At 39.6% G+C, this 19,084-nt stretch overlaps 1 protein-coding gene across 1 annotated transcript in view; it reads right to left on the bottom strand.

The window, feature by feature from the left end:
- The window catches only part of si:dkey-172j4.3 (diacylglycerol kinase delta), an 83,776-nt gene extending 79,322 nt beyond the window's left edge, over positions 1-4,454 (bottom strand). The window contains 3 exon segments of the mRNA XM_060874818.1: positions 3,268-3,482; positions 4,320-4,427; positions 4,430-4,454. Of these exon segments, the coding sequence (XP_060730801.1) occupies positions 3,268-3,482; positions 4,320-4,427; positions 4,430-4,454 (348 nt within the window).
- Positions 4,455-19,084: the final 14,630 nt, after the last annotated feature.

The raw sequence follows: 19,084 nt of genomic DNA, 5'->3' as shown, positions 1-19,084 counted from the left end.
GAGTGCAGACAAACACAGACATGAGGCTATTGATTACCAGAGCATCACTAAAGCTACAGGACGTTTCACACTGAGCTTAACCCCTGAGTCATCGTTGCTCTAAACTCTGCTTTAACCCGAAGTAAAGGAATGTTTCATACTTCTTGTTTAGAAGAAAAAGCTGCCTTTATTTTGTCACATATACATTACAGCACAGTGAACCTCTTTCTTCACAAAGCTGGAGGTTAGGGTCAGAGCACAGGGTCAGCTAGAATTCAGTACCACTGGTGTACTGAGGGTTAGGAGCCTTGCACAAGGGCCCAACAGTGGCAGCTTAGCAGTGCTGAGGCTTAAACCCCAATCCTCTGATTAACAACCCAGAGCCTTAACTGCTTGAGCCACCAAAACCACCCCTGCGGAAGTGGGGTTATAATCTACCTGAGATTATTAAACCATGTTCCCAGTCAGTTAGTAGCACTTTTTCTGTGTTAACTCTGCATAGTGGTGTCAAATTTTTTCAGCATGAAATGACGCGGTGTTAGAATGTTACAGCTAGATGCTTAGCAACAGACACCCAATCAGAAACTGGGAACAGCGTGTGCCTCATGTCACGTGCTTTGTACAATCACAGAAACCATGTGTGTTGTGTAAACAGCAGATGCAGTGTTTGAGGGTAAGGTTTTCAAAATAATGTCAAATTTTCTTACATTTGTGCATCTCAAAAGGCATAAAACCACCAATGAGGATTTACGCTTCAACATTTTTTTTCTCTCACTGATGCAAAAGCACGAGACAAGCTGTTATTTAAAGTGGCCATCTGCTGTATTTATCCAATCATGACTGTTGAATGTGCAAATTAACCCATGGTTTGGGAATGTACAGTTCGAACCGTCAGATTATTATTCCACAGAGATAAATGTTAACCCCTGTTAAAGTATAAGGATCATGAAACAAGATTTAAGGATTTAATTTACAGGGTTTAGTTCATATGTGAAAGCTCTGCAGTGTCCCAAAAGTCTCCAACACATCCAGTAGTGGAAATTAATTTTGTTCTGCAAACACTTTCATATTTAGTTTAAAAACTTTCTTATGGTTTGTGAAGAACTTTTGAGCACACACTTGATCACACACACAACACTGTTGCCAAATTGGGATCCGATGTTGGGAGAGATGACTCTGTGTGTGTTTACAAAAACATGGCAATCATGCAGAGGATGTTTTTTAAATCAAGCTTAAAAAGTGCAAAAAAGTCCCTGTTTATGGAGACGTTTGGGACAGAGTGTGTAACGATAAAACCGCTTGAAAGCTTCATCTCCAGCATGATCGTTGCTTGTGAACAAAACCATTTCCCTCATTACCGTGAGGCTAATTAACACAGTTTGCACACCCGGCTTCATATCTGATATCATGGGCTGCTTAATTGCTCATCTAATGACTCTCAGACAAACACTGACCTGCAGTGATAATGACATAGCACACAGACAGGAGCTGCTTTCAGCAGGCCAGGTATTGATATGTGCATCTTCTGGATCAATATGTATCATATTGCCATCTTAACAACAACACTAGCTCTCATCCGTCTGTGGATCATGTTCCATTCGGGGAAGAATAAGCTTAACGTTGAAAGGAAATTCATCTTACGCAAGATAGTGTTGAGTGTCTGCTCTCAAAGCTGGACTCCTTTTGTATAAAATAAACGTGCAAGTCATCATATGCATGAAAAAAAGAGATGGATGCATTTTGTAGAAAATGCCAGACATTTTAGTCATGCTCACAATTTAAGCTTTCTTGACTCACACACACAGTAAACACTGTAGGTGTTATTTTTATCATGAGTGGGGATTTTGCTTGAATTTTTCGCTTGCTAAACAAAACATTTCCTGCTTGCATGTTTTTAAAATGTCGGGGTTTATTCGACTGAAGGTAAAGATGAACTCGTACGAAGCACAGAACGGAGAGTAAAATCACTTTTAGAAATCTGAGCTACAACAACAACCGCTAAGCAACTAGCTGTTATGTTCGACTCAACAATACAAACTTTTACTTATAGAAATGACTCAATACTGTGCTTTTCTCTCTATTGTATATAGTAGGTAGTGTTGCATGGTGCAGACCTGTTCTTCTACTACAGAAATGCATCATTTGTATATTTAAATGCCCTCTGATTCACCTCTCAAAGCTGTACAGATATAGATAAATAAAACAAATCAGTTCAAAGCACATACTTTTACACTAACTTAAATAATGATCTTATGCTAAAATCACTGTTATCAGAGAATATGTTAAAATACTCATTTATACCACACACAGCCTCTGGTTTTAATGAGCTGCTCTCTGGTTGTGCTCAAACAAGGTCACTTACTGTAGAGCTTAAACCTACACTCAGGCGCAGGTTATACAGTACACAAGCACAGAGGAACTCATTTGTGCTAAATGCATTTCACAACAACAATAATAATAATAATAATAATAATAATAATAATAATAATAGTGAAGATAAGATAACATACTACTAGTGAGAAGTAAATCATTTCTGTCACATGCTTGTCTGTCATTGGTTATTTTTTATACACTTATTAAAATTGACAGTATATGTAATATGTATTTCCTCTGTGGAAAAAAAACGACTAAAACTTGCTAAAACTTGCACTTTCACATCTCCTACTATGTATTTGTAATTGTTGTGATGACCAGACTGTTGAACTAATCCATGGTTTTGTGTTTTCTAACGTGTGATGTGTTTTGTTTGGTTAAGGGTTGTGTTGAATTTGATTTAAGGCCATGATTGTTGTATTTTAAGGTGTAGTGTTTTGTGAGTCATTTTTGATATTGTGATGATATTTGTTGACTGTGTGTGGCTTGCGAGAAGAAGCAACAATATTACACAGATTAACAAAAAAAAAGTTAGATTGGTTGTCTCCTCGCTTATTTATTTTGCACCTCAGGGCTTCCACACAAAGAACTGTAAAATGTGATGTTTTTAATTGTTGAAAATTATCCTGCATTATCCTGCTGCACTGAATTATGGGTTTCTATTCTTTTCCCCTCTCCACCACACCACCTCTCTCTCTCTCTCTCTCTCTCAATCTTTGTCTCTCTCTCTCTCTCTCTCTCTCTCTCTCTGTCTGTCTGTCTCTCTCTCTCTCTTTCTTTCTCTCTCTGTCTGTATCTCTCTTTGTCTCTCTCTCTCTCGCTCTCTCTCTCTCTGTCTGTCTGTCTCTCTCTCTCTCTCTCTCTCTCTCTCTCTCTCTCTCTCTCTCTCAGTAAAAAGGGGACACAGTGACCTACCTTGGCCCTGATCTGGCCTGAGGTGGACACTTTGCGGATGAGTTTGTGTGAGCTCTCCTCCGGCTCCCCGTCGCTATCTGATGACTCGTCCCCCGCGTCGGTGCGCTCTGGCTCGCGCACGTACAGTGTGTTCGGGTTGAGTTTCGCCGCCATGGACGCACACGGACGGAGAGGACGCGGCTCTTCACTCTCAACCTCCTGCACCGCCTTGTCCTCTGCTCTGCAAAACAAAACAAAAGCACGATTTAACTATCGGCAAGGCAAAATAAATATCTGCTTAGATAACTATCTGTATTAAAGATGCTGCCAAAACAGTACAGCGCCTGAGGGAGCGGTCTCACGTGTCGTTCACGTGTCGGTTCCTTTCTATTTTGTGTGTTGTGTTGGACTGCTTTTGGTTTTTGTTAGTGGAACACACAAGACAGTAGTGCATCTGTTAAAAGCAACAGGCGTCCACGAGCGCGCGCTGTATTGGTCCATGAACGCAATGACATCCATGAATGGTGATCAGATCACGGTATAGACGTTGGTGCGTTATTTGACACTCATAATAGCACATTACAGTGGGTATGTGCATACAATCGCCCGTCCTCACTGCTGTGTTATTACACATTATACCAGTGTAACTACCTGTTCATGTTTTCTCTGGGCTTTATAAGCACATGGCACATGATGCGATCGCGCATACAGCACAACACAGCCGACTGGCAAACAAACAATTTGAAACAAACACAGTGTCGGTTTGCATGTACATGCTCCAGCGTTATTTTCTAAAGCATCTCTCTGACTCAGCAGCAGATTTTGCGTCTCCCGGCGGCGCAGAGTCGGTATCATACGCGCGCTCGCGCACTATGTTAGACGTGTCAAAGCACCAATGTGAACGACGTGCACTGTAGAAACGGATTACACGTATTCACGCGTACACATCTCACTGTCTGGCTGTCGGTCTTTGTAAAGGCTTCAGGCTTCTTCCTGATTAAAGCAATCCCGCGGTAAAGCAGCGGGTCATTCACGGTTCCGCATGAGAGATGGTAGTAGAGGTTCGGGTTTACCTTCGCGTTCAGCTTCCCTGCGCCGTGTCTCGCGCTCCGCGCTCTGTTGTGCCGTTTGCTTGTGAGGCTCCGCGCGGCCGCACTGTTGGACAATGTGAAAATCTCCGACAAACAGGCGCGCGGGCGCGTACGCATAGCCTCGGATCGGATTTGAAACTAATGGGAGGGGTAGAGAGAGAGAGAGAGAGAGAGAGAGAGAGAGAGAGAGAGAGAGAATGCATAATTTCTTTCTTTCTTTTTTGATTACTGCCATTTTATTTCTATTTCAACGCGCATGCAGTTTAATTATTATTAGACATTCGTTAACCCACGTGTTTGCATGTCATAAAATAGTACCACTATTATTCACACCATCTGCTTCACCAAAATACTCTCCAAGTACATTCTCGCTCTCCATGCTACAGTGAAATTGACATCATAAATGCACCTTAAATTACTTTAAAAATGACTCCACTCTGACTTTAGCATTTGAAAAATGGACACAAAACAAATGTGAAAAAAAAAAACATTTTTTTTTTTTTGCACAACAATGAAAGCCACATAGAGAAGTATTAGAGGAGCAGCTTCCCTACTAAAGCTTTTAACCACAATAAAAGATTGTCTAGTGGATTAAAAAAAGCATGTCTTAGGTGCTCTGAGCGTGGATTTGTCACACCTGCTTTAAACTGAGAACAGAATTGTGTTGGTTCAAAATAGCATGATCAAAAAACAGCCCTTATATATATATATAAAAAAAAACAAACAAAAAAACTGCAATTTATTGTTCCACCAACTGTTCATCTAAATCTCAACAAAAGTCCATGAAGCAGTATAGAGCATGAAACTCTCAGGTGGTTGTACAAAAATCCTGCAGATATAATATACACAGCTACATGCCTCAATGACATGAGGTCTGATATTAAATAAGCAAAAGAACTGAATCAACATCATGTGAAGACACATGACAATAATAAAATAACATATATATGATATACACAGTAGCCTAAAAAGCTCCAGCGTTAGTCAGGTTAGTCAAATCTGCTACTTAATATAATGTTGGATTCTGAGCATGTCCAGGAAATACCAGGAAATGGAGTAGTAGGAATAGAATTTTGATGAGATATCAGTCTATAATAGGGCACCAAATACACAAACGTTTACCCAAAGGAGATATTCAGACAAGAGTTCATTACTGACATGTTTTTGGGAGGTGGGAGGAGAACATGTGAAACTCTGCACAGGGTTGAAACCAGGACTTTGGAGCGTTGAGGTGGTAACACTAGCTGTTGCACAACTGTAACACACAGTACACAGTAAAACCGTAAATGGGTGAAGTGGTAGCTCAGTGGGAAAGGTGTTAGAATTCTAATCAGAAGTCAGTTGAAATCCCAGCACCACCAAGCTGTTCCTGCTGGGCCCTTGAGCAAGACCCTTAACTCTCAACTTCTCATTTGTATAAATGAGATAAATGTTAGTTGCCCTGGATAAGGGCATCTACCATATGCCATAAATGTAAATATCAATATGCCAGAGCACTTGTACTTGGATAAAACCACACAGCACTGGTGCAATATAATTCACCTGATTCGCTGGGTTTTATGACACATATTTACTCAGATGTGTAAAAAATGGGGGAACGGCCAGAAAGGGAATTACCTGGGAATTACCTCAATGCTTTTGATGTTTACAATAAATCTGGACTCAAAAAGAGACACCATTCCCTTTCTGGACTTTACCCACGGTATGATCACAGACCACTTGTTTTTTACACCATTACTTCTTTAGAATGCAGAACCCAGCTGATTTATGGGTTATGGCATTCAAAATGTTTATTTGTCACTGTGATGGCAGATGATTTGTTTGGATGAAATAGAGGAAAAAGCAGAACTGAAGTGAAACAACAGAAAAAGGAAAGCAAAAGGGAATTTTGCTGAAGTCATCATAACCACATCATAATACAGGTCTACATGTGATGGGAAAGAAAATACAAACAAATACATACACTACATTCTTTCAGTGTCCACTTTAATAGGAACGCAACTACGACCTGCACATTCATGTGGTCAGCCAATCATGTTCAGGACATGCAGTCATCTGCAGTTATGGTCAAGAGGTAAAGAACATCCGTTAATGTTCTCATCAAACATCAAAGTTTTTGAGACCTTTGAGACCTCAGACCTTTGTGACTCTAACTGGTACCAGAAGTCTGGTTACAGTATTTCAGAAACTGTTGACCTCCTGGGATTTTCACACACAAAAGTCCCTAAAGTTGACAAAAAAAAAACCCTACTGGGAGGAACACTGTGTTGAGAAGCGAGGCCAGTGGAAAAAAAATAGATTTGTTCAATCTGCCAGGAAGGATATCGTGACTCATATTATCACTCTATACAACTGTGATGAGCAGAAAATCATCTCAGCATGCATGAAACATCAAACCTTTAGGTGGATGGGCTACAACAACAGAAGACCACATTGGGATCCAGCCAAGAACAGGAATCTGAGATCATCATGGGCACAGACTCAGACAACCCAGACAGAAGAAAAAATAAATGGTGAGTCTGTGCCCATGATATCTTCAGGTTAATGTTTTTGATTGACAGGAGTTCAACCTAATGTCCTAATGTGGTCTTCTACTGTTGTGACCCATCCACTTCAAGGTTCTCCTCTGTTCTCTCTAATCAAGGTTTTTTACCCTGCAGACCCTCTACACACAGGATTTATTTTGTTTCTTACCAATGTGTAAATTTATTAAAGTAGATAATTTATGTAGAGTATGTGGTAGCTTAGTGGTAGGTGTTGGTCTAATGATCAGAAAGTCAAATCAAGTTCAAATCCCAGGGCCACCAAATCCCAGGGCCACCAAGATGCCACTCCTGGGCCCCCGAGCAAGGCCTTTAGGTCTCAATTTCTCAGCTATATAAATGAGATAAATGTATGCCGCTTTGGATGAGGGGGTCTACCAAATGCCTTAAATGTAGTTGACTGTGTGGACAGCAAGCCTCAAGATTCTTTTAGCCATTAAGCAAAAAGTGAAGTGGCCTTGGGCCGCTCTGTATTCACAAGACACAAATCAAGTAGCCCATAAAAGAGCCATAAACAAACCATACTGAAAGCATTTCTGGTGGTGGTCTGAGTGTGGTTCACTTGTGGCTCTGAGTTCATTTGTTGTGTTCAACACTTGGACTATATTAGAATACTAAAACAACACCTGATTATGAAGTCTCTACTAAAGCTTTAAATGTTAAACAGGGCAGGTCATAACTTAGATATAGATCCCACCCAAACATCCCTGTACTTTACATCCTGAATTAACATTAAAACAGAAGCAGGAATATAAATTCCTGATAGTGGCTTGTGGCTTCAGCACTCAGACAACAGACAGTCCAGTTACTAAGTTACTTCACCACTACAAGACCAAGCCAGTGCTCTGGACGTTGTGAAGGCTGTACAGTGTGAAAACATACCATATTATTTACTGTGAGACTATTTATACATGGTAAATAGTATGCATGTCATATCCATGCATGGGCACGCTAACCTCTAGTTTGATTTCCATGTTTATTTACATGCCTGCGCTGGATCAGTGACAGCAGCTTGTTCAGAACTTACTATGTTGTATTGTTTACACAAGGTTTCTATGCTATATTATTTACATGATGTAGGGTTATGACATTAGTTTGCTTTGTCAGTCATTAATTTAATCTGTAGGTTTGCATAGCATTGATTGTTAAAGTGTTATGCCAGAGAGATAGTTAGCTAACTGTTAGCTAATTAATAGTTATATTAGCTAATAATAATATAAATATAATAGTTAGATAATATATCTTTATATAATTTATTATGTTTGTTTATTCGGACATGTTGCAGTTATGTTTGGTGTAAGTAGTAACGAACCCTTGATGGCCTGCATTATTATAACCAAAATGTCCACTCAACTATGCTGGAAATACTGCGATTTTTTCAATCACCTGTACAAACTCTAACTCTGAATTGCTTGTTTCTAAGTGATATTTTGGATTTGTTTACAGCACACGACATTGCAGCTGGTTTGTTAGAAGTCAGATGCTTCAAAAACATTATATTGTGCAGTTGTGCTTCTTTAAGCCGGTGTCGCCCTTCGTCATGCCACGGGTTTGCAGAACAAATTCAGCAGCACAGAATGAACTCCCACTGAGTTAAATGGAAGCTGTTTAACTGTGCAGAACTAAATTGAGCCCAGTAGGTGTTAATTTAGCCCTGGCAAGTTCACCTGCCTTTCCCCAGGCCTTTTTATTACAAGCAAGTGAACAGATGCAGTATTTCTTCCATTTTCCCGGCACTCTGCTGTTGTTCTTTCTCCTCTCCTCCCTTCTTCCTCCGACGCACTAACTGCAGATGGCTGGAGGCATCTAATGCTCTACAGCACCCCCACCACCACCACTACCCCACCCACCAAATGCTATAAAAAAAAGCACAAGTCGATCAGGTCCTTTTCTGCTGACCTGGGAGCATTATGTATGTTTACTCTCCTTTTGGTTCTAGTAGCAATAGGTCACGAATCTGCATTTGGATCGGAGCTGAGGCACATCTATTCTCTGAACTCTGAGTGTTGTAGCCTTCCCTGGTGCTGCAATCTAAAAAAAAAAAAAAGATTCACCTTACGTTTTAGCTTCTCACTGACTCCACATTTCATTTTAGAGGCTTTTAAGCTCACTTTGAATGCTTTTCCTCATTTTCAATGCGAGAACTTAGCTGAAGCTGCAACTCATCCGGGTGCATTAAGGACTGCCAGACAGTGTCCGCATTAATAACCTCAATAGGCTTTTACCATCCAAATGATCTTTCACAATATTCGCTTTGTGACATTAAGTGGTTATTATTCCACTCTACCAGAAGAGAGCAAAAATTGCAACAAATTGCTGTGTGCTTCTATGGTCAATGTGCTTTAATTGAATGTGCACCAAGAGCTGAAATATTGACTGCTGAGCTAACAGATCTATATTTAATATGGCATTTATTTACCGATTACTCTCACTTACCTGGAATCTGGCTCCCAAAACACACACACACACACACACACACACACACACACACACACACACACACACACACACACACACACACAGTCTTAGTATTCTTGTGAGGACCTTCCATTAACATTATTATTTATCCAGCCATTTATTGCTGTGTTACATCTAACTTTAAACACAATCTTAATCTCAGTAACAACAATTATTTGTGTTGTTTTCCAGTTTTGAAACACATGCTGCATTTTTTTTAATGGGGACCAGCTGAATGTCTGTACAAGGATCTAAACTGTCTAGGTTTAGTCTATCTAAACTGTCAGATATTCATGTCCTTGTAGGGACATTTAGTAACCACTAAGATATAAAAACATACCACACACACCCTCATATGTAGATAAAGGGCTCTGTAAGGCAGGCCAGTAAGTTAGTGGTTCTCGATTCCACACTTGAGAATGAGAATGTGAAACAGGTGTCAGTAAAATGTGTGTGAAATTAAAAAAATTAAAATCAAGCCCTGAAAATGTGCTCACTGTACTTCTTAGTGTGTGACTCATTCCTCAGTTGTATAATACCACCTGTGGCTGGTGAAAAGCATGGAGGGATTTTCAGCCTCCTCACTTTCTATCCGCAGGGATCAGTAGAAACGTGCAGCTCTCTGCTGCCACCCAGTGGTCATGCTACCTTTACTTTGACTCATTAGTTCAAATTGCATGATTAGCCCCAAGCAAGTTGGGAACGATTTTGCACACGGATGAAAATGATGAATAGTCACTCTGCTGTCCGGCTGCGCGGGCGTGCAGCATCACTCGGTGGTGACGTCATCGCCGGTATCACCCTTCAGCCCACGCTGCTGCTGATGCTGGTCGTACACGCGCGCATGCAGAGGCACTGAGCTGGAATATAACAGAACTGCAGAGTTAGGATTTTATTATTTTCTCCTGCAGTCCCACCAAAAAAAGAATTAATTCCCAAACAGCCTAATAATATGATAGTTAGTTGAATCAAAGAGTTGCTTCCCAGTGGGATAGCCAAATCTGGACAAGAGCACACTAAGTAGTGACAGACACAACCCAATTATGTACAGGGCAAAGCTGCATTCACAGAATACTGATAGAACAGAGTCTGAATGCATTATTCAAAATGGACACACAAATCTTTTCTAAACAGATTCAAATACAGATACAGAATAGGAAAGAATTTTTAAAAGGCTGAATTGTTCATAACAGTAGACTAGAGCGGTGCACTAGGACCAGGATCCCACTGAGACACACATACAGAGATATGGGAATGGGAGGTTTTTACTTTCATGTGCACATGACCAAGGGGTCAGATATGAAGCTTACGGAACCAATAATGTCCATGTTTGTTAACACGGACGTGTTGTGCAGCAGTCATGCATTAACCGTGTTCATTCATTCTTAGAAACAGCCTGGTCAGGGTTGTGAGGCTTAAAGTAGGCTATATGTTTGTTAATATTTTTTTTAAACCAAATAAAAATGTTATGTCATAGATTCAAAATATAGACTCTCATGTGGGGCAAGCGCAAAACATTGAGCTTGTCTATTTAAATCTTGCTAATTCCATAGTCACAAAGACGGCATACTCTCTCGATCCCCTTTCCATCAAAGTGACACTAGTCAGTCATCAGTACATGTGAGCTCATGTATGGAGAAGGCCCGATGACTAAGTGAGTAGCCCTGTGAACAACACTTGAAAAACACAGTTGGCTGGTTTCACACATAGTCGTCACCCTGCCCAGTTGGTATCTATCATATGTCATGTCATATGAAGAGCTGCTGTGTGGTTGGGATAAGGCAAGTGATCAAATATAGAAGATAATGGGGGATATCATGGGTAGTTACAAACAAAAAATGTAGCCAAATGAGCATAATTAAGAAGCAGCCCCATGCACTTTCCTATTTATATCTAATTTTGACCTTTAGTGATGTAGCTGAGGCTAAGCAATCAGGAAACACACACCTGTAGACCATCTTTATGTTTGTGATTATGACTTATATGCACTACCTTCCCACTTTAGAGCTGTTTTCAAAGTGCCAGAAATCCTAAAAGATGCCACTGTAATGGGATTTTCTCTCAGGAAATCAAATTTCACAAAGGACAAATTTGTTGACAAAAATTCTCTAAGCGGGGGGCACGGTGGCTTAGTGGTTAGCACATTCGCCTCACACCTCCAGGGTCGGGGTTCGATTCCCGCCTCCACCTTGTGTGTGTGGAGTTTGCATGTTCTCCCCGTGCCTCGGGGGTTTCCTCCGGGTACTCCGGTTTCCTCCCCCGGTCCAAAGACATGCATGGTAGGTTGATTGGCATCTCTGGAAAAATTGTCCCTAGTGTGTGATTGCGTGAGTGAATGGGTGTGTGTGTGCCCTGCGATGGGTTGGCACTCCGTCCAGGGTGTATCCTGCCTTGATGCCCGATGACGCCTGAGATAGGCACAGGCTCCCCGTGACCCGAGGAAGTTCGGATAAGCGGTAGAAGATGAATGAATGAATGAATGAATGAAAATTCTCTAAGCAGTGGAAAACCTTAGTAAGTTGAACAGAAATATGTAGTACAATAACATTTGTGCCATGTCTCTGTCTACCCTTTCTCTAACTCCTAGAATCCTCAGCTAGCCCATGGCAATGACTCCTATATTTCCTGTATTGATTATGAAATCATAACTTGACCCACCATTGTCCATCCATGTCTCCAGAATCCATGTTATTCAAGTATCATATAATATAGAGAGCCCCGAGATTGGGTCCCGAGTCCCTGTTTAATACAATGAATATGCTAAGGTTTTCTACACAGACCATTTGACTGTTCAGTAAACATACTCTCCAGCACCCCACCAGTGTTGGAATAAAAAAAATCTGTGGAGGAGTATCTATTAGGATTGATGTTCTTCCATCTACTTTGGCTAGGTTCTTCTCAGTCCATAGCTTTGAGACCTGCACTTCTCTTTGTTGTGAAAGTTGACACTTTCGGATTTCAATCCCATGCTCCACAGGAAGTTTCACACACTGACTTGATTGACTGTCTCCACATGCCAGAAACTGGCCACAAAAATGCAAAAATATCTAGGAGTGATTTTTGGGGGTTTCTCTTGAATTGTGTTTTCTAATATATTGAACCCCTAGAAACCTTAGCAAGCCACATTATAACCAATAATGTCATAACCCCTGAGCAGTCCAACTATTCTTTTCTCTCACAGTCTCCTCTACTGATAATACACACCTGTCTCCCATCCACAAACTCCATGAAATAACCTGCACACACATTGCATAATCTTGTTCAAGCAATCTTATTCTAAGCATTATTCACATTCAGCCGGGGGGGGGGGGGGGGGGGGGGTGTTAGCCCCATGCCTCGGGGGTTTCCCCCGGGTACTCCGGTTTCCTCCCCGGTCCAAAGACATGCATGGTAGGTTGATTGGCATCTCTGGAAAATTGTCCGTAGTGTGCGATTGCGTGAGTGAATGAGAGTGTGTGTGTGTGCCCTGAGGTGGGTTGGCACTCCGTCCAGGGTGTATCCTGCCTTGATGCCCAATGACGCCTGAGATAGGCACAGGCTTCCCGTGACCTGAGGTAGTTCGGATAAGCGGTAGAAAATGAATGAATGAAAAACAGCCATCTGAGAACTTCTTAGTTTAGTGTAGTCTGAATATTTCCTATTCATTTGTCTGTGACTGACAAGTGAGTGACTTGTGATTTACAATAAACCCCCTACAGTTGAATCTATCCCTGGGACTCATATTTGACAAATTACAGTTTGTTGAAACTGCTGAAGAAGATCTTAATTGATGGTATAAAGACTAAAGATTATTCAGGCGTTCATCTTAACATTGTGGTCATTGTGATCATTGTGATAATGTTGTCATTGAGTTATATAATTTATAAGAGCTACTATAACGTACTTAGTAACAACAATGAATCTAATAAGAAGGGTGTGTAGTTATGACTCCAGGCTCCTGGGACTTTATCCCTGTATACTATAAAGCTCCCATATTACCAAATCCTCGTATGTCCAAATTTTGTCAATTTCATATTTTTTCACATATCGATGCTTTGGTCAGTCCCCATGTGGGTCTGGTAAGTTATTAACTAATCTAAAGTCTTGAAAATAGCTTGAGTTCAAATCTCTTAACTCCATATTATATAGTTTATAGACTGCATGTAACAAATAAAGTCCATGATTTTTAAACAGGTCCAGATTTGGAACCATAAATACATAGTATATAGATTAGTGCTATATGGATACTGCATTTCATCAAAGTTAATATCATAAACATTTTACAATTTCTTGCGTATTATGTCAAAACAATTAGCTGTATAAACAAGCACCTTTCACCCACAATCTACAATCAGATGATGATATGCAGTAGAACTATTCTGCCATTGAGATGCTGGTTACCATGAGAACATGCTTGGGGAGACAATCAGCCGTTGAATGACTAGTGATTCAGTTCGAAGCCATGGGGACTTTTTGGAAAACACTAGGGAGGCCTATGAAAAGCATGTAAACCAGCTTTCATGGACTTATATGAGATCAAATGACACAGGCCGGTTCTCTCTCTTCCTCTCCATCATCCTCCTCAAACCTCTCCAACCTCTTCCCACCCTTCTGTATTAGCAGCATGTTTTAAGAGGTTTTAGGTGTTCCTGGTTACCAACCAGCTGCCCTTTAACCAAGGCTTTAGCCTTACTTGGTGCCTTACTTCTTGTTGTACATACAAATCTAAAACCAACATTTAACTAAACTACAGATCCTACAGTACAGATATGTAGTAGAGGCTTTGTACAGAAAAGCTGTAATTTGATGTTTGATGAATGATATATAAAAGATCTGTGCATAAAAAAGCGTAATATCTGGCAGACCAGGAGAAGCCATTGGGTCTAACACACTGTATCTTAGATGGCTGCAATAATCTAGAAATCTACAGAGGTAGTTACATCATGCATTAGTTTCTTCTACTGGTTTTTAAATAACGTGTACCTGTCATATAGTATATTTTATATGGAGTCATGTTTTACTTGATATCATTTGCAAAATAAAGCATGCACTAGTAATATTATGTTACATTCATCTAGACATGTTTTATATCTTTGCTTGAATCTCAAATTGTAGTTCATTATGTAGGTTCAACAAGAACATTAAGTTCCACTTTCAATGGTGAGGCTGTAGAGTAAAAAATATAACGCAATTTTTTATTTCTTTTGGAGTGGGCAAAGACAAGCATAAAGGTGGTGGATTAATGTGAGCAAATAAATAAAACAATTGTGAAAAAAATAAAGTAACTTCTAGCCCAGGGATGTATTTTAGTTATGTGGCTTTGGAGGTTTCATTGTATTTTCAATTTCAAAATACTTACAGCAATAAATCAATGACTATATTTTAAGATGCTGGCAGGAAACTGATGTAAGTGAAATGTAAAAGTACATAATGACCAAAAGATATGTTATGTATTTTAGATAATCTGCACACCTCTGGAAATCCCTTGACTTTTAAATGGAGACCCACTGGGTTCACAGAGCAATTGAAGAACCTCATTATAAACTCATTACATTTTCTCCAAGCCATATTTTGCTGTACAGAGAGCAGAACTGTGTTCTAGATGAAAGGGTCGAAATGAAACTGCTGGTCACTGTGCAGTTGAACTGAGGGCTTTTACAGCGGAGCAGCATGAGCGAGAATGAAAAGATGCATTTCATTATAACACTGGGCAGTGAATTTTAAACCAACACACACACACACACACACACACACACACACACACACACACACACACACACACACACACACACACACAAAGCTCTTCTTATCATTGTTATCATCAACCAAACCTGTAAGTCCCGAGAGTCTAAAATGACAGAAAACAACTCATTTTTTTCCATTTCCCATCCCTCCTTTCACCACTCACCTTTTCTGGCCCTTATATTTCCACATAGCTGTTATCCATCTCTCTCAGCATCACTTGTTCCACTAATATACCAGATCTATTTTTACCTCTCCATGGCCCTGTTGTCGCCCACGGATGGCTAATATGATATGACGTGCTCCTGTCATTTGAGGACCTTCGTGCTAAAGCACCATGGCCATGTCGCAATCTTTAGCAAGACCTAATAGAAATCCCTCAAGGCTTTCTCTGCCTTACCAAGGCTCCTGCTTAACATACAATACATCTTACTGAGTTAAATGGAGAAGCTGCCACACCTAGACCCAGAAACTTAGCACATGGTACTTCAGGAGACAGGGACAGGAGTCGGATCAGTATCAGAGCCTAGATGGATGTCCACTGGTGACTCATATGACAAAAGAGAGTTAAATATGTAACATATGTCGCTAAAAATGCTTCCTGAGATGGAGTGTTTTCATGCTTTTTTTAAACCCACACTTTTTGTGAACTTAAAGTGATAAATGAAAAAGGTATCAACACACACACACACACACACACACACACACACACACACACACACACACACACACACACACACAGTTCCAGCTGCAGGGTTTATATTCATGTTTCTATAGTAACAACATTCACAGGCTTGCATTATTAATTTATTAATCTAATTTTTTTATTGAGTCTGTGATTTGTAATATTCAGTGGTAAAGATAACTCATCAGATTGTGCTCATTCAGTAACAAGCACTTTTTTGTCTTCTTTTTGTTCATTAACCCTTGTGTTATGTTCACTTTTGGAACCTTTGGTACCTCTCACGTTAAATGGACCCGGGATTTTATTAGTTTTAAAAGCATTACAGAAGTAAAAAAATACGTAATAGTCCTTCTATATTTACTTATTGTACTGTACATTTATATAGATAAAACATTTTTGAGTAATGTTTGCAATTACATTGATGATATTTATCAAGTGTCATAAGTGTCATTTGTTTTTGTGATTAAGTTATAATTTGTGTAACACAATAAACTGTTACAAGAACCTTGACATAAGTGTAAAAAAATTGAAATGGAACAATGTTTTAATTTATGTTAAAATTATTATTATTGTGCAAATGTGGATAATTTACAACAAATGCAGAACACCTTAAAAGGAAATAAACCATGTTTTGGGTACGTTCCATAACATTACATTTAACTTTAAGAAGAATTTTTAAAAAACAAGACATTTTAATAAATTTGTTTTAACTACTAAAGAAATGTTGGTAATTTTTTGTGGCATAAGAGGAATAAAACTCTCCATGCTGTAAGTGCTATTATAGAAAAATAAACTTTGGCCACATCATATCACACAGTCACTGATTACTTTCAGAAGTCCCAGTGTCTTATTCCTTACTTTATGACTTAACAAAGAGGTTGTGTGCTGTTAACATATAGATCAGGTTATAATGTAATACATCTTACTGACAGACCAACTGACTTTTTGCTTCTGTTTTGTTTTTTTGTTTGTTTTATATCTGACTTTTTCAATACAGTTTATAAGTGCTGCAGTATATTTTTGCTGTTCCCAATGGAATTACAGCATCTTGCCACACACACACACAAAGACACACACACACAAACACACAAACACACACACATACACACACAAACACACACACACACACACACACACACACACACACAAACACACAAACACACACACACACACACACACACACACACACACACACACACACACCAATTTGCACTGCCGATAAAGAAGAGGAATGCGGATCCAACAAACATCAGAGGGGACAGTGATCTGTTTTTGTCAGAAAAAATGGTCCAATTCGCTCAGCTAGTAAGGTTTCTTACTATATATAAATCCCAAATGTTGTTTAGTTTGGGAAGGAACTGAATAAAAGCAGCTTCGTGTGAATGGCATCGTGGCAAGAGAAATAAACGGGCTAGAAAAACACCTACTGTTGAAATAATGTCCACTTTTTAATAGCATAATGAAAAAAATATGTTTTGTTTAAATGGATTGAAATCATAGATGATAGACTAAAAAATAAAATATGTATAAGAAGTGTATGGTGCATATAGTAAAGAAACATAGAATGACAGACAAAGAGAAAGTAAGCTGATGTTGTGGAAATCTCTAGGATTTGGATAGTAACAGACTGAACTTATATCTACCAGATATTCTTCCAGATATCACAGATTTGTCTTTGATAAAGATGATTATATCAGTGATATTGACAGTGTACAAGTCACTGTATATAAGAGAGAAGAAGCTGATATCATGCTGAAGTGTCCATAGGTTCTCCTGATAATTAATAATAATTTAGAGACAGTCATCTTGGGCCTGAACACAGAGCAGATTTCAGTTGCTCAGTGATATTGTAAAGACAGCAAGGAATGTAGAGAAACCCAGTATCACACACAGACACACACACACACTTGCTGAAGAGAGGCTTCCTCTGCTGGAATAGTGTCAGCAGGGTTTCCTGTTGAATTTATGGAGGTAAATTTGCTCTCTTGGCTGAAAGTTCCAGTGCAGTCTATTCATCAATACACACAATCATTGAGATAAACTGACAAGCTCTTAGTTAACAAGAACTCATGATCAAATACAACACACAGCAGCCATCTCCTTTATCAAATTTAAGCTTTAATTAATACAGTAAGTATTAAGATAGACATGTAGCTGTAATGGCCAATGGGAAGAGGAGAAATCTCCGCTTCTGAGAGAAAATACAGGTGCATCTAAATAAATTAGAATGTCATGGAAAAAATTCATTTATTTCAGTAATTCAACTCAAATAATGAATCTCATGTATTATATAAATTCAGTACACACAGATTGAAGTAGTTTTAAAACTTTGGTACTTTTAATTGTGATGCTTTTGGCTCACATTTAACAAAAACCCACCAATTCAAAAATCATCTCAAAAAATTTTAATAATTCATAAGACCAATAAAAAAACATTTTTAGTGAATTGCTGGCCTTCTGGAAAGTATGTTCATTTACTGTATATGTACTCAATACTCAATACTGGTACTCAATACTGGTAGGGGCTCCTTTGGCTTTAATTACTGCCTCAATTCGGCGTGGCATGGAGGTGATCAGTCTGTGGCAATGCTGAAGTGGTATGGAAGACCAGGTTTCTTTGATAGTGGCTCTCAGCTCATCTGTATTTTTTGGTCTCTTGTTTCTCATTTTCCTCTTGACAATACACCATAGATTCTCTGTTGCTGGCCAGTCAAGCACACCAACACCATGGTCATTTAACCAACTTTTGGTGCCTTTGGTAGTGTGGGCAGGTGCCAAATCCTGCTGGAAAATGAAATCAGCATCTTTAAAAAGCTGGTCAGCAGAAGGAAGCATAAAGTGCTCTAAAATTTCTTGGTAAACGGGTGCAGTGACTTAAAAAAAAACACAGTGAACCAAAATCAGCAGATGACATTGCACCCCAAATCATCACAGACTGTGGAAACTTAACACTGGACTTCAGGCAACCTGGGCTATGAGCTTCTCAACACTTCCTCCAGACTCTAGGACCTTGGTTTCCAAATAAAAACTTGCTCTCATCTAAAAATAACACTTTGGACCACTGGGCAACAGTCCAGTTCTTCTTCTCCTTAGCTAAGACCCCTCTGACATTGTGTGTGGTTCAGGAGTGGCTTAAAAAGAGGAATACGACAACTTCAGCCGAATTCCCTGACACGTCTGTGTGTGGTGGCTCTTGATGAAGTTCACCCAAATTCTTGAATTGCTTTTGCTTAACAAGACTCTCAAGGCTGCGGTTCTCTCGGTTGGTTGTGCATTTTTTTCTTCCACACTTTTTTCCTTCCACTCAACTTTCTGTTAACATGCTTGGATACACCACTCTG

Source organism: Tachysurus vachellii, chromosome 7, assembly GCF_030014155.1.
Source record: "Tachysurus vachellii isolate PV-2020 chromosome 7, HZAU_Pvac_v1, whole genome shotgun sequence".
Taxonomy (NCBI): Eukaryota; Metazoa; Chordata; class Actinopteri; order Siluriformes; family Bagridae; genus Tachysurus; species Tachysurus vachellii.
The sequence above is the reverse complement of the archived record's forward strand: the minus strand, read 5'-3'. Positions and strand labels throughout refer to the sequence as shown.